This window comes from Populus alba, chromosome 4 (assembly GCF_005239225.2).
Source record: "Populus alba chromosome 4, ASM523922v2, whole genome shotgun sequence".
Taxonomy (NCBI): domain Eukaryota; kingdom Viridiplantae; phylum Streptophyta; class Magnoliopsida; order Malpighiales; family Salicaceae; genus Populus; species Populus alba.
The window spans coordinates 18335841-18356611 of NC_133287.1; the positions used below are offsets into that span (position 1 = coordinate 18335841).

General features: G+C 37.9%; 1 protein-coding gene and 1 pseudogene across 1 annotated transcript; both read left to right on the forward strand.

Annotated features, from left to right (window-relative positions):
* Positions 1-857: 857 nt before the first annotated feature.
* LOC118040463 (protein EARLY-RESPONSIVE TO DEHYDRATION 7, chloroplastic) lies at positions 858-3472 on the forward strand. Its single transcript, XM_035047415.2, has 4 exons — positions 858-1995; positions 2344-2510; positions 2627-2711; positions 3096-3472. Exons 1-4 carry the CDS (start codon positions 1103-1105, stop codon positions 3292-3294), a joined length of 1344 nt encoding a protein of 447 aa, XP_034903306.1. The 5' UTR covers positions 858-1102; the 3' UTR covers positions 3295-3472.
* Positions 3473-8553: 5081 nt separating this feature from the next.
* LOC118040512 (uncharacterized) lies at positions 8554-19842 on the forward strand (annotated as a pseudogene).
* Positions 19843-20771: the final 929 nt, after the last annotated feature.

Sequence of the window (20771 nt, forward strand, 5' to 3'; positions counted from 1 at the left end):
TATAACTCAAAATGCCTTTAATATTATATGCATGCATCTTCCATGACATAAAATTATATTATAGGAAGGAACACTTTCCCCCCCCTAATAGGGAGGATATTTTCGACTTATTTTTTTTATATAACAAGATAAATTCTTTCGCATCCGAATCTTGCATGAGCTATCGTTATAATTGCTATGTTTGCAAATAATATTTTGTTCAGAATATCTTTAAATTTGGACCCAAAATAATAATGCAGAGGATAAATAGCTAAATTGCTAAACCTGGGCAGATACAAAATATGAACATAGGTGAGATAATTTCAAATAAGATATTTATTAAATGTTTTTTTTTAACTTTATTTATTATTAATATTTTTTTATATAATTTATCAGGTTTATTAAACCTAATCAAATCAATGATACAAATCTCAATCTTTTTTATTTCTTTAAAAAAACTAGCACTAACTAAATAATTTTTTATTAAAAAATAACAAGGCTCATGATATAACGCGAACTATTTATTTAATATATCATTATCTAATATTTATGATTATTGTTGTCTTCTTTTAATTTGTAATAATAAAAATAGGTGCGGTGGTCTTAAATAAACATTTGTATTTAATTAAAATGATGTTAATATAATTTATGTTTTTAAAAATATTTTTTATTTTAAAAAATATTAAAAACTATTTTTCAATTTTTTTATTGTTTTAAAATAATAATATAAAACATAAAAAATTTATTTTAATATATCTGAAAAGATATTTTAAACCCAAGCGCTGCCACTCTGGCACCTAATCAACAATTGGCACGAATTTGCATCGCATTGAAGACATGAAATTCAGTAGCTTGAGTTGGTACAAATCCTCTAAGATTCAAGCACTTGTCCAGCAGAGTATCAATTCATCATCATCCAAAGAACTGACAAGTGACATGAAACGGTACTCACACGGCCAGCTAAAGCCACGAATCTCTAAAGGTTCCTCGAAACTCCCGGCCGACACGGCTTCTATTTCCTTCAATCTGAAGATTACAGAACCCTTAAATCCCCCCTGAGATCTCTCACAGCCCGTCTACACTAAAACATCAAACCTAAAAAGAAACAAGCTTTCTTACCAAAATGTCATCTCCAAAACGTAACTCTCTTTACCCACAAGTTATTCTCTCAAACCCAGAAGCCATTTCTGCCACTACTTCTTCTACTCCATCCTCTTTGTATCCTACTATTGGCATGAAAGACTTGGCAGAGAATCTCTTCCCTGAAGACGACAACAACAACGACTTGGGTTCGCCGCTGGGCTCAAACTCTGAACCCCGTGAAGAAGTCCTGATCAAGATTTCAGGATCAATAGTTCATTTGATTGAGAAAGATCATAGCGTGGAACTGGCTTGTGGGGATTTCTTTATAGTGAGTCTTAAACAAGGTGACACTATTGTTGCTGTTTTTGCTCGTGTAGGTGATGATATTCAGTGGCCTCTGGCTAATGATGAGGCAGCAGTAAAGCTTGATGGATCACATTACTTTTTCACTCTTTGGGTGCCTGGAAATGGATCAGATAGGGGTGAGTTAAATAAGGGAGAAGTTGAGTTGTTGAATTATGGGGTTACTTTTGCTTCGAAAGGACAAGAGGGTTTGTTGAAGGAGTTAGATAAGATATTGGAATGTTATAGTTCGTTTTCGGTGCAAGAAGTGAAGGAGAGTGGAGGGAAGTGGGAGGTATTTGATGGGAGCGTAGCGGAGAAGATATCACCGGATGAGTTAGAGAAGAAGAAAGAATTGACGGAGAAGAGTTCTGCCGCGTATTGGACAGTGTTGGCTCCTAATGTGGAGGATTATAGCTCAAGTATTGCTAGGTTGATTGCGGCCGGGTCAGGGCAGTTGATCAAGGGAATTTTCTGGTGTGGAGATGTGACTGTGGATAGGTTGAAGTGGGGTAATGAGTTCTTCAAGATAAGGATTGACAAGAGTTCGGATTCAGATATCAGTCCAGGGACTTTGAGGAGGATCAAAAGGTTTGGTTTCACCGTTGATTATTGGTTTAATTTTTTATTATTGGGATTCAATTCTATTTTGTTAACATTTAGCTATCTAGTTTTTCTATTTTTTAAAGAAATTTGATTGTTATGGCTGATCTCATCATTCTTTCTGTGGAAGTTGTATGGTTATAACAGAAGCAGCATGCTCTTTGATTTTTGGAGTTGCATAAATGCTTTTTGATATGCATATTGGTGCTCATCTCTGAATTTTAAAGATGTTAATAATTTTTAATATGTTCCTTTCCCCTCTCCCCTCTTTGGTTCGTGTAAATTAATATTAAATAGTATGTATTGATTCATGATTTTATCGCGGGATGTTTGCAGGGTTAAGAAGTTGACGAAAATGTCAGAGGGAGTGGCTCTTGGAATTCTTACTGGGGTTGTGAAAGTCTCTGGATTCTTTACAAGTCCAATTGTGAACTCTAAAGTGGGCAAGAAATTTTTTAGCCTAATGCCAGGAGAAATTGTTCTTGCTTCCTTGGATGGATTTAGTAAGTGATTCGTTCGCAATTGTTTGGTTTGTTTTCCCTCAATTTGTGAGGTTGTCAGAACTGCAATCCGATTCACAATACTGTTTCCTCCGCTTGCCATTTCCGTGCTTGTGCAGACAAGGTGTGTGATGCTGTTGAAGTTGCTGGAAAGAATGTCATGTCAACCTCGTCAACTGTGACAACTGGACTTGTCTCACACCGGTATATCTCAATCTAATTCTTAAAGTTGATGCTCCACTTGAATAATCGTTTATCACGATGAACTTTATCATCACTTTAATTGTTTTTTTCTTGTGGCACTGTACTCCGATTGTTTTCATTCAAACAAGTGTAATGTTGCTGGCGAGTTGGAATTAAAATCTGTGGTGATTCTGTTCCTCTATGGTGGATTCTTCATTTTTCTATAAGGTTGTTGGTTGCTTTAGAGGCAGGTCTTGTTCCCCTGATCTGGGTATCTGGCCAGCAGTGGCAGGATAGTCTTGGATGAGATTTTAGACAGGATATATAGTCTGAATCGAATGTTTAACTTTCTATGCTTGTACATTAGTTCTCGTTTGATGCTATGATTGGATATTTCATCTACAGATATGGAGAAGAAGCAGGGAAGGCAACAAATGAAGGGTTTGATGCTGCTGGTCATGCTATTGGCACTGCCTGGGCTGTCTTCAAGATAAGAAAGGCTCTTAACCCAAAGAGTGTCTTCAAACCAACAACTATTGTAAAAGCTGCTGCACGGGCAAATTCTACTGAAATGAAGGCTAGGAATATACCAATTAAAGACTGAAGACAACTAATCGTCTACTTTTTTTTTTTTTTGAACAAGGAGGAAATCCCACAAAGCTGCTTTTTAGTTTGTTGAGTTTGTAATAGCTTGTCAGGGAATGCAAATCTCTATCTGTATGTGTTTATTTCGTTTTACTTCTCTATCTGATGGATGATTTTAAGGGATCAAGTTTTGTGTATTATTCGTTTCTTTTGCCTGGATCTCAGCAGCAATGGCTTTTGTTACTTAGCACTTGCATAGAATAAGAGGTGAATTGGTGGCAGACAAAATGAAATCTCCCTCTCAAATATCTTGTAGATTGAGAAAGATACATCAGTCCTTGCTGGACTCTTGGAAGTTCAATATATGTACTTAATGACACAACTGACGAATATAGGCTGCTTACTAAATTCACTGCTTGAAATGCGTATAATCAATGCATAGCTCTCTCTCTCTGACCTCAGTAACTAGATTTAAGTGGCTTGTAAGTTCAGAGATCCCCCACAATCCCGGCAACAGAGCCAACAGCTGCAGCTATGGTGATCATGAGGCAACTCATACTGAAAATCTGAAGCCCTAGCTACTGGCTCGTCCATCGCCCAATCTTCTTCTGAGAAATATGCATCTCGATGGGCAATGGACCTGCTATGCAAGTGCACCACGGAAAGATCTGCCTCTAAAGCATGAATCTATGACTTGTAAGGTCATTACTGCTTGAAATATCAAACCTGATAGGCACCACCAAGGTGAACGACGATTGCAACATTGGCAATGTCTAATAGCCAACAGGGGCTGTAGAACCAAAGCCAGTCAAAAGATTTCCATAATTTACAAAAGCTGCATAGCTCATGCATCCACAAAGTAAGTAGAAAACTGTTGTGTCTCAAACGCGTTTCTAAACACGACTAAAATGTTTATCAGATGTGGTGGTTTTGCAATGTTCTTGTTGGAAAATGATGGCTAACTTGTATTTTTTAAAAAAATTTTTTTTTATTATAATATATATATATATTATATATATATATTGAATCATTTTGATGCACTAATCTCAAAAATAATTTTTTAAAAAAAAAAAAATATTATTTTAATACATTTCAGCATAAAAAAATACTTTAAAAAATAATTATAATTACACTTTTAAATAGACTAGTTTGAACCCAGTTATTTTTTATGTATGTATTAAAATGATTGTATTTTAAAATAATTTTTATTTAAAAATATATTAAAATAATATTTATACCAATCCACCGCAGCAGGACACGGGTTCCTTTAGTTATGTGGAGGAAGTGTGAAAAAAATAGAGATTACGTAAACAGCCAATTGTGGATTAAAAGCCTAAGCTAACTAAATCTGTGGCAAGTGAATGCGAGTTGCATAAACTAACCAAATAATCTTAATACCTTAAAAGCACAAACCATTAATCCTAACTGTCACTAAGCCCAGGAGGTGTCTGACAAAGTGATCTTAAAAAAGAAGCATTTAAAAAAACGAAAGGAATTCTTCATCGCTACTCAAACAAAGCAAAAAAAAAAAAGCAGCTAATCTCTTGGAGTCGTCACAAAAGCACCAGGACAGTGTTTGATTACTAGCTGCCCCCTGCAAAAGCAATATCTAAGCTTGTGAAAACACAACGAATGAGAGGGTTGAAAACATCAAGAGGGTTGGCTGCTAAGTACATGCAGTAGCAAGATGTGTATGGAGTTAATGAAATTAATGAAGCGAGAATTAAGTGAAGGGTAAACATATTTTGAAGCTGAAGAAATGGAAACCACTAGAAGCTATTGTTAATGACTAAAGGCATGCAAAATGAGTAGGTTGGGGATGCCAAGCCAAGCCAAAATAATTTGGTGATTTGGTTGGATTACCTACACGTAGGATTTTTGGGCTAAGATTTGATCTTTCTCTGGTCTTCTAGGCTAATGGTAAGACATTGATCAGTCCAATCAATTATTTGGTGGTCTGAAAGAATCATGTCATTTCCATGCCCTTCAATGCTGCTAGATTCTTTCGAGTATTGAAACTGAAATCATATTGAAACAAGCATTGATCAACAGTAAAACATGGAATTCTCAGTTGTAAGAGTGATTTTGGAAAAGAGGACATGAAAGTAGCCCAACGAGCTGAGAGCTAATCTAAGTTCCTCAAGTTCTTGGGCACTGGTTGATGGAGATGTAAGGAGACTAAGATCAACAAAGAATGATTTTGGACTTGTATGCTATTTTGGATCCATTCAATTCAATGAAGCTTCGCGGAAGGAAAAATAAAAGAAGGCAGAATGGGAATGCATTTTCTTAGTGATAAGCAAGCGCATTATAGATTTCTTATAAAATTTATAAGACAAACATATGTATGCTTAACAATCACATAGCTCTTCCTATGGTTGAAAAGGTCATCATGTTTCTGGTGTTCTTAACAAAAAATAAATGTTTATATAAATAATATACGCATCAAACAATCTATTCGGAAAATTTGAGGGAAACAAAGAAATAAAATTGCAGTGAAGAGATAGAGAAATAGCCCTTCTCAGGCTTTTAAACAAACACTTATGGTGCAAGAAGAGGAAAAAGGCATTGAAAGAAGCCTAAACCAACCTTATAATCACAATCCAGAAAAAAAAAAAAAAAAAACCTAAAAAAATATCAATCCTAGCCTCAAAACAACCTTTTAACAAAGATGCAATGCCTGGTGATGCTATATCTACAGGCTGGTTTATATTGTGTGTCAATAATGTAGCTGAGCAGTCTGTCAGCTCCAACAGAATGACAAATAAAAATAGTTCTTGTTTTTGTTTTGGAATACCTGCCTGTCTACTTAGTGTAATAGTAGTCACTTTCTTTTGGTAGATTTGCTTGTGAAATCTTCCTTTTGATCTTGAAAAGTTTTGTTTCTCATAACATTTTTGTTTCTCGGTACACGGTCAAATATCCATCGTTCAATCCATAACGGTTTGGTTTTAGTTCAATCCTAGCGAACATGATTTTGTTTTTTATTCACTACCAAAAAAATTAAAAAATACAAATAGATATATCAATAGAATGAACTTTAACGATAAAATTTTCCATTTCTATACCATCAGTAAACATCAACAAAAAATTATATGATTACTAGACGCATTTTATTTTCAATTCACTACCAGAAAATTATTCAATTCGTTTTGTTTTCCATTTTTTTTTCTTTACATTCATTTTTTTTATTGTTTGGTTTTTATAAACATAGTTAACTGAGAACATTTTTATTTTGCATACTACAGTTTTTAGATGTGAGTTAAATTATTTTGCATACTACAGTTTTTAGATGTGAGTTAAACTCTATAAATTTTTTTTATTGAAATGCACATTCAGATAAGTGTAGTAGTTCGTGGATAACTAAACTCAACACTTTATGATATATTGATTTTTAATTTTTTTTTTCAAGTTAGTATTTTCTTAATCCTTTATTTTATATAAATTAAAGTTTTAAAACCTGACCTGATAATTAACTTGGCTCAAGATCCAGGTCACGGTTATTCAATGTACTGTTTTAGTCTAGAACTAGTTGGTACCGATAGCCCATGAGAATAAATATACTAATAAAAATATTTATTGATATTAGCATCATCGTCATATGGATTCTTTAAATATTTATCATGACACTTGTTTCCGATGCTAATTGATTCATTTGATCGCAGGTCAGCTAGATACCAGGCCTTGACTACACTTTTTGGACAAGGCTTATGTCAGTTGGTTGCTATTTTGCGTTTCTCGCGAATCGTTGCTGCCTTTCTCTTTCGATTGTATTGCTTCACTCACTCTCCAAAAGCTCCTCTAGCTATCTCCTCTAGTTATTCAGCTCACCACTTTTTGTTTAAGCTTATTGAAACACTGCTTATGTTAGATTAATGTCAATGTTACTTTTAGAATTCACTTTGGTTTTGAGTTTTGAAATTGTTTGATCGAATTTCTTTTGTATGTGGACTTACATTTGCTTAACCCCCACTTGTTTTGCCTTTCGTTGCAACCGAATCTTGATTAAATGCTTTCAAATCTCTCTCTCTCTCTCCCTTTCCCTTGACCTTCTATTCAAACAGTGTATTGGACATTGCGGTCAAAATGCCATTTCAAAAAAAAAAAATTAATTTTTTTTTATTTTAATTGTTTTAATATGCTTAGTGTTAAAAATATTATTATTAAGTATTTTTAAATAAAAAGTATTTTAAAATGTAACCATTTCAACATTCCAAATAGCTCGAACTCTAGAACTAAAGTTACAAGTATGAAGACAAAATAAGATTTCAAGGTGAAATTGAGTGCATTATAAGACTATATATATTATGGTAGCATGCTATTTTTATCAAGATTTATCCATGAATTCACGAATAAACTGTTTTGGCAAGATTCATGTTCCCAAACATTTGACTGCTTATTATTATTATTATTATTATTATTATTTAATTTCATATTGGCGAGATGGCTACATTTGGTCTTCTCCAACAAAAGGAACAATGAACATCGCTAACATTCAAGGCTATCACAAACCCTCAACAGAGGTAACACATTATTTTCATTTCTTCCATTTTCTAGAAGGCAGTTAGAGAGACTCTTTTTCTTCTTTTTTTTTCTTTTTCTAAATTACCGTGACAATTGTCACGACTAATCATTCCCCTGCAAAATAGAAGCACCCCGTTTGCATGTATTTTCAAGAGGCCTATTTATTCTCCTCTCTCTTCTCTAATTCCATTTATCAAACTCGTCAACCTCATCAATGACAGAAGGTGTGATAATTGAGAGCTGCTTGCACCATAGGGCAGAGATGGTGATATTTGAGGCTGCCAGAGCAATTACAAAGCTTAGCAAAGTCACAAGCCCTGAATCTACTCCAGCAGTTAGTGCTATCCAGGTCGGCTCGAGCTCTTACAAGCCAGGGCTAAGATTTGCGGTTGTCCAAGCTCTTAACAAGGTCGAACAATTTTACTACAAGTTTTTTTTCTTGGTGTTTGTTGTGCTTTTTATGTTATGACCATTCCATTCATATTTTATCAAAGGCTTCATTTCTTGTTCTTGTGATCTTGTGTTTGTTGAATTGTGATCTTATGAACTTGTGATCTTGTGTTTCTTGAATCATATGTTTGTTGAATTGTGATCTTGTGTTTCTTGAATTATTTATTTGATGTTCTGATCAGACACAAATCTTCGTGAATACTCTCTCTCGCAAGAATATAATCCTTCAGGTGGAAAGCTTAGACACCATTGAATGTGCCAAATCTAAGATACAACATTAGGTAGGCATACTCCCTAGCAACATATGCTCATCTTTTCTGGGAAACAACTTAAAGATGAACGCACCGTTGTTGCTTACAACATTCAGGAGGAGTCAGCCCTTTACTTGGTGCTTCGACTTCGAGGTGGCATGCAGATCTTTGTGAAAACTTTTACTGGAAAGACCATTCCCCTGGAAGTTCATAGCTTGGACACCATTGGCAATGTCAAGGACCTAAAATCCAGGATAAAGTGGGGTATCTCACCAGATAAATCAAGGCTGTTATTTTCTGAGAAGCAACTTGAAGATGATGGAAGGATCTTATCTGACTACAACATCAAGAAGAAATCGACCCTTGAGCTTCAAGAGATCCCAGGTACAAAGCGGAGCAAAAGGTTAATGAAAGGAGGAAGGGTCAAGAAATACCTTCTAAAGCTGGTGAATCTTGATGGTCAGATGAACGAAGGAAAGACACAAAGTCAGCTTCAATTTCACAAATTAAAACAGAGTATGCGTATGTTGGCGGAATCAGAGAAGAATCAACATGAAAAACTGTTTAGGTATTTTATTAGAGGTGCCCATAAATACACCGTAGCTTTGGTGGAAGAGAATAAAGTGGAGGTGAGACGTACGAGCACATGGATTACATATGAAAAGCAATAAAGGTGAAGGGTAAGGGGAAGATCAATGTGCTGGTACCCAACAATGAAAAAATAAACTCTTTGGAGAATGTTTTTGAAGAAGCTCCTAGGTTGGAGTACATATTTTTGACCAAAAACCCGCGATTGAACGTTTTGGTGTGAAGGAAATCAACTTTGTTGGGCTCATTGGTAGGCATGGCTGTAAATGCTTTGGTAAGCAGTACCAGTATTTTACAGCCATGCCTCTCTCTTTTTTAGTTCCATTTATCAAACTCATCAACCTCATCAATGGTAGAAGGTGTGATAATTGAGAGTAGCCTGCACCATAAGGCATAGATGGTGATATTTGAGGCTGCCAGAGCAATTACAGAGCTTAACAATGTCACAAGCCTCGAATCTACTCCACCAGTTACTGCTCTTCAGCTCTTTTCGAGCTCTTACAAGCCAGGGCTAAGATTTGCAGCTGTCCAAGCTCTTAACAAGGTCGAACGATTTTACTACAACTTTTTTTTCTTGGTGTTTGTTGTGCTCTTTATGTTACGACCATTCCATTCATATTTTATCAAAGGCTTCATTTCCTGATCTTGTGATCTTGTGTTTGTTGAATTGTGATCTTGTGTTGAATCATTTGTTTCTTGTGATCTTGTGTTTCTTGAATTATTTATTTGATGTTCTGATCAGACACAAATCTTCGTGAATACTCTCTCTCGCAAGAATATAATCCTTGAGGTGGAAAGCTCATACACCATTGAATGTGCCAAATCTAAGATACAACATCAGGTAAGCATCTCTCTTGTAAATATATGCTGATCTTTTCTGGGAAGCAGCATGAAGATGAACACACCGTTGATGTTTACAACATTTAGGAGGAGTCAACCCTTCACTTGGTGCTCCGACTTCGAGGTGGCATGTAGATCTTTGTGAAGACTTCGACCGGAAAGACCATTGCCTTGAAAGTTGATAGCTTGGACACCATTGGCAATGTCAAGGCTAAAATCCAGGATAAAATGGGGATCTCTCCAGATAAATCAAGGCTGTTATTTTCTGAGAAGCAACTTGAAGATGATGGAAGGACCTTATCTGACTACAACATCAAGAACAAATCGACCCTTGAGCTTCAAGAGATCCCAGGTACAAAGCGGAGCAAAAGGTTAATGAAGGGAGGAAGGGTCAAGAAATACCTTCCAAAGCTGGTGAATCTTGATGGTGAGATGAACGAAGGAAAGACACGAAGTCAGCTTCAATTTCACAAATTAAAAAAGAGTATGGGTATGTTGGCGGAATCAGGGAAGAATCAATATGAAAAACTGTATAGGTGTATTATTAGAGGTGCCCATAAATACACAGTAGCTTTGGTGGAAGAGAATAAAGTGGAGGTGAGACGTACGAGCACATGGATTACATGCGGAGAGCAATGAAGGTGAAGGGTAAGGGGAGGATCAATGTGCTGGTTCCTAACAATGAAAAAGTAAACTCTTTGGAGAATGTCTTTGAAGAAGCTCCAGGTTGTGTACGTATACTTTTACCAAAAACTCGTTTGTTGGTGTGAAGGAAATAAACTTTATTGGGGTCTTTGGTAGGCATGGCTGGAAATGCTTTGGTAAGCAGCACCGATATTTTACAGCCATGCCTCTCTTTTTTTTAGTTCCATTTATCAAACTCATCAACCTTATCAATGGCGGAAGGTGTGATAATTGAGAGTAGCTTGCACCATAAGGCATATATGGTGATATTTGAGGCTGCCAGAGCAATTACAGAGCTTAGCAATGTCACAAGCCTCGAATCTAATCCAGCAGTTACTGCTCTCCAGCTCCTTTTGAGCTCTTACAAGCCACGGCTAAGATTTGCAGCTGTCCAAGCTTTAAACAAGGTCGAACGATTTTACTAAAATTTTTTTTTCTTGGTGTTTGTTGTGCTCTTTATGTTACGACCATTCCATTCATATTTTATCAAAGGCTTCATTTCCTAATCTTGTGATCTTGTGTTTGTTGAATTGTGATCTTGTGTTTCTTGAATCATATGTTTCTTGAATTGTGATCTTGTGTTTCTTGAATTATTTATTTGATGTTCTGATCAGACACAAATCTTCGTGAATACTCTCTCTCGCAAGAATGTAATCCTTGAGGTGGAAAGCTCAGACACCATTGAATGTGCCAAATCTAAGATACAGCATCAAGTAGGCATCTCTCTTGTAAACATATGCTGATCTTTCTGGAAAGCAGCATGGAGATGCGTTAGTGCTTACAACATTCAGGAGGAGTCAGCCCTTCACTTGGTGCTCCGACTTCGAGGTGGCATGCAGATCTTTGTGAAGACTTCGACTGGAAAGACCATTGCCTTGAAAGTTGATAGCTTGGACACCATTGGCAATGTCAAGGCTAAAATCCAGGATAAAGTGGGGATCTCTCCAGATAAATCAAGGCTGTTATTTTCTGAGAAGCAGCTTGAAGATGATGGAAGGACCTTATCTGACTACAACATCAAGAAGAAATGGACCCTTGAGCTTCAAGAGATCCCAGGTACAAAGCAGAGCAAAAGGTTAATGAAGGGAGGAAGGGTCAAGAAATACCTTCCAAAGGTGGTGAATCTTGATGGTGAGATGAACGAAGGAAATACACGAAGTCAGCTTCAATTTCACAAATTAAAACAGAGTATGAGTATGCTGGCGGAATCATGGAAGAATCAATATGAAAAACTGTATAGGTGTATTATTAAAGGTGCCCATAAAAACACAGTAGCTTTGTTGGAAGAGAATAAAGTGGAGATGAGACGTACGAGCACATGGATTACATGCGGAGAGCAATGCAGGTGAAGGGTGAGGGGAGGATGAATGTGCTTGTTCCCAACAATGAAAAAGTAAACTCTTTGGAGAATGTTTTTGAAGAAGCTCTAGGTTGTGTACGTATACTTTTACCAAAAACCTGTTTTTTGGTGTGAAGGAAATAAACTTTATTGGGGTCTTTGGAAGGCATGGCTGGAAATGCTTTGGTAAGCAGCACCGATATTTTACAGCCATGCCTCTCTTTTTTTTAGTTCCATTTATCAAAATCATCAACCTTATCAATGGCGGAAGGTGTGATAATTGAGAGTAGCCTGCACCATAAGCCATAGAGGTGATATTTGAGGCTGCCAGAGCAATTACAGAGCTTAGCAATGTCAGAAACCTCGAATCTAATCCAGCAGTTACTGCTCTCCAACTCTTTTCGAGCTCTTACAAGCCAGGGCTAAGATTTGCAGCTGTCCAAGCTCTTAACAAGGATGAACGATTTTACTACAAGTTTTTTTTTCTCGGGGTTTGTTGTGCTCTTTATGTTACGACCATTCCATTCACATTTTATCAAAGGCTTCATTTCCTGATCTTGTGATCTTGTGTTTGTTGAATTGTGATCTTGTGTTTCTTGAATCATATGTTTATTGAATTGTGATCTTGTGTTTCTTGTATTATTTATTTGTTGTTCTGATCAGACACAAATCTTCGTGAATACTCTCTCTCGCAAGAATATAATCCTTGAGGTGGAAAGCTCAGACACCATTTAATGTGCCAAATCTAAGATATAGCATCAGGTAGGCATCTCTCTTATAAACATATGCTGATCTTTTCTGGGAAGCAGCATGAAGATGAACACACCGTTGGTGCTTACAACATTCAGGAGGAGTCAGCCCTTCACTTGGTGCTCCGACTTCGAGGTGGCATGCAGATCTTTTTTGAAGACTTCGACTGGAAAGCTTGGACCATTGCCTTGATAAAAAGTTGGCAGCTTGAAGATGATGGAAGGACCTTATCCGACTACAACATTAAGAAGAAATCAACCGTTGAGCTTCTAGAGAACCCAAGTAGAAAGCGGAGCAAAAGGTTAATGAAGGGAGGAAGGGTCAAGAAATACCTTCCAAAGCTGGTGAATCTTGATGGTGAGATGAACGAAGGAAAGACACGAAGTCTGTTTCAATTTCACAAATTAAAACAGAGTATGGGTATGTTGGCGGAATCATGGAAGAATCAACATGAAAAACTGTATAGGTGTATTTTTAGAGGTGCCCATAAATAGACAGTAGCTTTGGTGGAAGAGAATAAAGTGGAGGTGAGACGTACGAGCACATGATTACATGCGGAGAGCAATGAAGGTGAAGGGTAAGGGGAGGATCAATGTGCTGGTTCCCAACAATGAAAAAGTATACTCTTTGGAGAATGTTTTTGAAGAAGCTCTAGGTTATGTACGTATACTTTTACCAAAACTCCGCTTTTTGGTATGAAGGAAAGAAACTTTATTGGGGTCTTTGGTAGGCATGGTTGTAAATGCTTTGGTAAGCAGCACCAGTATTTTACAGCCATGCCTATCTCTTCTTTAGTTTTATTTATCAAACTCATCAACCTCATCAATGGCAGAAGGTGTGATAATTGAGAGTAGCTTGCACCATAAGGCATAGATGGTGATATTTGAGGCTGCCAGAGCAATTACAGAGCTTAGCAATGTCACAAGCCTCGAATCTACTCCAGCAGTTACTGCTCTCCAGCTCCTTTCGAGCTCTTACAAGCTCTTGAATCATATGTTTGTTGAATTGTGATCTTGTGTTTCTTGAATCATATGTTTATTGAATTGTGATCTTGTGTTTCTTGTATTATTTATTTGTTGTTCTGATCAGACACAAATCTTCGTGAATACTCTCTCTCGCAAGAATATAATCCTTGAGGTGGAAAGCTCAGACACCATTTAATGTGCCAAATCTAAGATATAGCATCAGGTAGGCATCTCTCTTATAAACATATGCTGATCTTTTCTGGGAAGCAGCATGGAGATGAACACACCGTTGGTGCTTACAACATTCAGGAGGAGTCAGCCCTTCACTTGGTGCTCCGACTTCGAGGTGGCATGCAGATCTTTTTGAAGACTTCGACTGGAAAGACCATTGCCTTGAAAGTTGGCAGCTTGAAGATGATGGAAGGACCTTATCCGACTACAACATTAAGAAGAAATCAACCGTTGAGCTTCTAAGAGAACCCAAGTAGAAAGCGGAGCAAAAGGTTAATGAAGGGAGGAAGGGTCAAGAAATACCTTCCAAAGCTGGTGAATCTTGATGGTGAGATGAACGAAGGAAAGACACGAAGTCTGTTTCAATTTCAAAAATTAAAACAGAGTATGGGTATGTTGGCGGAATCATGGAAGAATCAACATGAAAAACTGTATAGGTGTATTTTTAGAGGTGCCCATAAATAGACAGTAGCTTTGGTGGAAGAGAATAAAGTGGAGGTGAGACGTACGAGCACATGATTACATGCGGAGAGCAATGAAGGTGAAGGGTAAGGGGAGGATCAATGTGCTGGTTCCCAACAATGAAAAAGTATACTCTTTGGAGAATGTTTTTGAAGAAGCTCTAGGTTGTGTACGTATACTTTTACCAAAACTCCGCTTTTTGGTGTGAAGGAAAGAAACTTTATTGGGGTCTTTGGTAGGCATGGCTGTAAATGCTTTGGTAAGCAGCACCAGTATTTTACAGCCATGCCTATCTCTTCTTTAGTTTTATTTATCAAACTCATCAACCTCATCAATGGCAGAAGGTGTGATAATTGAGAGTAGCTTGCACCATAAGGCATAGATGGTGATATTTGAGGCTGCCAGAGCAATTACAGAGCTTAGCAATGTCACAAGCCTCGAATCTACTCCAGCAGTTACTGCTCTCCAGCTCCTTTCGAGCTCTTACAAGCTCTTGAATCATATGTTTGTTGAATTGTGATCTTGTGTTTCTTGAATCATATGTTTATTGAATTGTGATCTTGTGTTTCTTGTATTATTTATTTGTTGTTCTGATCAGACACAAATCTTCGTGAATACTCTCTCTCGCAAGAATATAATCCTTGAGGTGGAAAGCTCAGACACCATTTAATGTGCCAAATCTAAGATATAGCATCAGGTAGGCATCTCTCTTATAAACATATGCTGATCTTTTCTGGAAGCAGCATGGAGATGAACACACCGTTGGTGCTTACAACATTCAGGAGGAGTCAGCCCTTCACTTGGTGCTCCGACTTCGAGGTGGCATGCAGATCTTTTTGAAGACTTCGACTGGAAAGACCATTGCCTTGAAAGTTGGCAGCTTGAAGATGATGGAAGGACCTTATCCGACTACAACATTAAGAAGAAATCAACCGTTGAGCTTCTAGAGAACCCAAGTAGAAAGCGGAGCAAAAGGTTAATGAAGGGAGGAAGGGTCAAGAAATACCTTCCAAAGCTGGTGAATCTTGATGGTGAGATGAACGAAGGAAAGACACGAAGTCTGTTTCAATTTCAAAAATTAAAACAGAGTATGGGTATGTTGGCGGAATCATGGAAGAATCAACATGAAAAACTGTATAGGTGTATTTTTAGAGGTGCCCATAAATAGACAGTAGCTTTGGTGGAAGAGAATAAAGTGGAGGTGAGACGTACGAGCACATGATTACATGCGGAGAGCAATGAAGGTGAAGGGTAAGGGGAGGATCAATGTGCTGGTTCCCAACAATGAAAAAGTATAACTCTTTGGAGAATGTTTTTGAAGAAGCTCTAGGTTGTGTACGTATACTTTTACCAAAACTCCGCTTTTTGGTGTGAAGGAAAGAAACTTTATTGGGGTCTTTGGTAGGCATGGCTGTAAATGCTTTGGTAAGCAGCACCAGTATTTTACAGCCATGCCTATCTCTTCTTTAGTTTTATTTATCAAACTCATCAACCTCATCAATGGCAGAAGGTGTGATAATTGAGAGTAGCTTGCACCATAAGGCATAGATGGTGATATTTGAGGCTGCCAGAGCAATTACAGAGCTTAGCAATGTCACAAGCCTCGAATCTACTCCAGCAGTTACTGCTCTCCAGCTCCTTTCGAGCTCTTACAAGCTCTTGAATCATATGTTTGTTGAATTGTGATCTTGTGTTTCTTGAATCATATGTTTATTGAATTGTGATCTTGTGTTTCTTGTATTATTTATTTGTTGTTCTGATCAGACACAAATCTTCGTGAATACTCTCTCTCGCAAGAATATAATCCTTGAGGTGGAAAGCTCAGACACCATTTAATGTGCCAAATCTAAGATATAGCATCAGGTAGGCATCTCTCTTATAAACATATGCTGATCTTTTCTGGAAGCAGCATGGAGATGAACACACCGTTGGTGCTTACAACATTCAGGAGGAGTCAGCCCTTCACTTGGTGCTCCGACTTCGAGGTGGCATGCAGATCTTTTTGAAGACTTCGACTGGAAAGACCATTGCCTTGAAAGTTGGCAGCTTGAAGATGATGGAAGGACCTTATCCGACTACAACATTAAGAAGAAATCAACCGTTGAGCTTCTAGAGAACCCAAGTAGAAAGCGGAGCAAAAGGTTAATGAAGGGAGGAAGGGTCAAGAAATACCTTCCAAAGCTGGTGAATCTTGATGGTGAGATGAACGAAGGAAAGACACGAAGTCTGTTTCAATTTCAAAAATTAAAACAGAGTATGGGTATGTTGGCGGAATCATGGAAGAATCAACATGAAAAACTGTATAGGTGTATTTTTAGAGGTGCCCATAAATAGACAGTAGCTTTGGTGGAAGAGAATAAAGTGGAGGTGAGACGTACGAGCACATGATTACATGCGGAGAGCAATGAAGGTGAAGGGTAAGGGGAGGATCAATGTGCTGGTTCCCAACAATGAAAAAGTATACTCTTTGGAGAATGTTTTTGAAGAAGCTCTAGGTTGTGTACGTATACTTTTACCAAAACTCCGCTTTTTGGTGTGAAGGAAAGAAACTTTATTGGGGTCTTTGGTAGGCATGGCTGTAAATGCTTTGGTAAGCAGCACCAGTATTTTACAGCCATGCCTATCTCTTCTTTAGTTTTATTTATCAAACTCATCAACCTCATCAATGGCAAGAAGGTGTGATAATTGAGAGTAGCTTGCACCATAAGGCATAGATGGTGATATTTGAGGCTGCCAGAGCAATTACAGAGCTTAGCAATGTCACAAGCCTCGAATCTACTCCAGCAGTTACTGCTCTCCAGCTCCTTTCGAGCTCTTACAAGCTCTTGAATCATATGTTTGTTGAATTGTGATCTTGTGTTTCTTGAATCATATGTTTATTGAATTGTGATCTTGTGTTTCTTGTATTATTTATTTGTTGTTCTGATCAGACACAAATCTTCGTGAATACTCTCTCTCGCAAGAATATAATCCTTGAGGTGGAAAGCTCAGACACCATTTAATGTGCCAAATCTAAGATATAGCATCAGGTAGGCATCTCTCTTATAAACATATGCTGATCTTTTCTGGGAAGCAGCATGGAGATGAACACACCGTTGGTGCTTACAACATTCAGGAGGAGTCAGCCCTTCACTTGGTGCTCCGACTTCGAGGTGGCATGCAGATCTTTTTGAAGACTTCGACTGGAAAGACCATTGCCTTGAAAGTTGGCAGCTTGAAGATGATGGAAGGACCTTATCCGACTACAACATTAAGAAGAAATCAACCGTTGAGCTTCTAGAGAACCCAAGTAGAAAGCAGAGCAAAAGGTTAATGAAGGGAGGAAGGGTCAAGAAATACCTTCCAAAGCTGGTGAATCTTGATGGTGAGATGAACGAAGGAAAGACACGAAGTCTGTTTCAATTTCACAAATTAAAACAGAGTATGGGTATGTTGGCGGAATCATGGAAGAATCAACATGAAAAACTGTATAGGTGTATTTTTAGAGGTGCCCATAAATAGACAGTAGCTTTGGTGGAAGAGAATAAAGTGGAGGTGAGACGTACGAGCACATGATTACATGCGAAGAGCAATGAAGGTGAAGGGTAAGGGGAGGATCAATGTGCTGGTTCCCAACAATGAAAAAGTATACTCTTTGGAGAATGTTTTTGAAGAAGCTCTAGGTTGTGTACGTATACTTTTACCAAAACTCCGCTTTTTGGTGTGAAGGAAATAAACTTTATTGGAGTCTTTGGTAGGCATGGCTGTAAATGCTTTGGTAAGCAGCACCAGTATTTTACAGCCATGCCTATCTCTTCTTTAGTTTTATTTATCAAACTCATCAACCTCATCAATGGCAGAAGGTGTGATAATTGAGAGTAGCTTGCACCATAAGGCATAGATGGTGATATTTGAGGCTGCCAGAGCAATTACAGAGCTTAGCAATGTCACAAGCCTCGAATCTACTCCAGCAGTTACTGCTCTCCAGCTCCTTTCGAGCTCTTACAAGCTCTTGAATCATATGTTTGTTGAATTGTGATCTTGTGTTTCTTGAATCATATGTTTGTTGAATTGTGATCTTGTGTTTCTTGAATTATTTATTTGATGTTCTGATCAGACACAAATCTTTTTGAATACTCTCTCTCGCAAGAATATAATCCTTGAGGTGGAAAGCTCAGACACCATTGAATGTGCCAAATCTAAGATATAGCATCAGGTAGGCATCCTCTCTAGCAACATATGCTGATTGTTTCTGGGAAGCAGCTTGGAGATGAACGAACCCTTGCTGTTTACAACATTCAGGAGGAGTCAACCCTTTACTTGGTGCTCCGACTTCGAGGTGGCATGCAGATCTTTGTGAAGACTTCGACTAAAAAGGCCATTGCCATGGAAGTTGATAGCTTGGACACCATTGGCAATGTCAAGGCCAAAATCCAAGATAAAGTGGGGATCTCACCATATAAATCAAGGCTGTTATTTTCTGAGAAGCAGCTTGAAGATGATGGAAGGACCTTATCTGACTACAACATTAAGAAGAAATCAACCTTTGAGCTTCTAGAAAACCCAGGTAGAAAGCGGAGCAAAAGGTTAATGAAGGGAGGAAGGGTCAAGAAATACCTTCCAAAGCTGGTGAATCTTGATGGTGAGATGAACGAAGGAAAGACACGAAGTCTGCTTCAATTTCACAAATTAAAACAGAGTATGGGTATGTTGGCGGAATCATGGAAGAATCAACATGAAAAACTGTATAGGTGTATTTTTAGAGGTGCCCATAAATATACAATAGCTTTGGTGGAAGATAATAAAGTGGAGGTGAGACGTACGAGCACATGGATTACATGCGGAGAGCAATGAAGGTGAAGGGTAAGGGGAGGATGAATGTGCTGGTTCCCAACAATTAAAAAGTAAACTCTTTGGAGAATGTTTTTGAAGAAGCTCTAGGTTGTGTACGTATACTTTTACCAAAACTCCGCTTTTTAGTGTGAAGGAAATAAACTTTATTGGGGTCTTTGGTAGGCATGGCTGTAAATGCTTTGGTAAGCAGCACCAGTATTTTACAGCCATGCCTATCTCTTCTTTAGTTTTATTTATCAAACTCATCAACCTCATCAATGGCAGAAGGTGTGATAATTGAGAGTAGCTTGCACCATAAGGCATAGATGGTGATATTTGAGGCTGCCAGAGCAATTACAGAGCTTAACAATGTCACAAGCCTCGAATCTACTCCAGCAGTTACTGCTCTCCAGCTCCTTTCGAGCTCTTACAAGCTCTTGAATCATATGTTTGTTGAATTGTGATCTTGTGTTTCTTGAATCATATGTTTTTTGAATTGTGATCTTGTGTTTCTTGAATTATTTATTTGATGTTCTGATCAGACACAAATCTTCTTGAATACTCTCTCTCGCAAGAATATAATCCTTGAGGTGGAAAGCTCAGACACCATTGAATGTGCCAAATCTAAGATACAACATCAGGTAGGCATCCTTCCTAGTAACATATGCTGATTGTTTCTGGGAAGCAGCTTGGAGATGAACGAACCCTTGCTGCTTACAACATTCAGGAGGAGTCAACCCTTTACTTGGTGCTCCGACTTCGAGGTGGCATGCAGATCTTTGTGAAGACTTCGACTAGAAAGGCCATTGCCATGGAAGTTGATAGCTTGGACACCATTGGCAATGTCAGGGCCAAAATCCAAGATAAAGTGGGGATCTCACCATATAAATCAAGGCTGTTATTTTCTGAGAAGCAGCTTGAAGATGATGGAAGGACCTTATCGGACTACAACATTAAGAAGAAATCAACCTTTGAGCTTCTAGAAAACCCAGGTAGAAAGCGGAGCAAAAGGTTAATGAAGGGAGGAAGGGTCAAGAAATACCTTCCAAAGCTGGTGAATCTTGATGGTGAGATGAACGAAGGAAAGACACGAAGTCTGCTTCAATTTCACAAATTAAAACAGAGTATGGGTATGTTGGCGGAATCATGGAAGAATCAACATGAAAAACTGTATAGGTGTATTTTTAGAGGTGCCCATAAATATACAGTAGCTTTGGTGGAAGAGAATAAAGTGGAGGTGAGACGTACGAGCACATGGATTACATGCGGAGAGCAATGAAGGTGAAGGGTAAGGGGAGGATGAATGTGCTTGTTCCGAACAATGAAAAAGTAAACTCTTTGGAGAATATTTTTGAAGAAGCTCTAGGTTGTGTACGTATACTTTTACCAAAACTCCGCTTTTTGGTGTGAAGGAAATAAACTTTATTGGGGTCTTTGGTAGGCATGGCTGCAAATGCTTTGGTAAGCAGCACCAGTATTTTACAGCCATGCCTATCTCTTCTTTAGTTTTATTTATCAAACTCATCAACCTCATCAATGGCAGAAGGTGTGATAATTGAGAGTAGCTTGCACCATAAGGCATAGATGGTGATATTTGAGG

Coding starts and splice junctions, on each gene's coding strand:
- LOC118040463 (XM_035047415.2), top strand. CDS start 1,103: ATGTCATCTCCAAAACGTAACTCTCTTTACCCACAAGTTATTCTCTCA. Junction 2,511..2,626: donor TGCTTCCTTGGATGGATTTA/GTAAGTGATTCG, acceptor GTGCTTGTGCAG/ACAAGGTGTGTGATGCTGTT. Junction 2,712..3,095: donor ACTGGACTTGTCTCACACCG/GTATATCTCAAT, acceptor TTTCATCTACAG/ATATGGAGAAGAAGCAGGGA.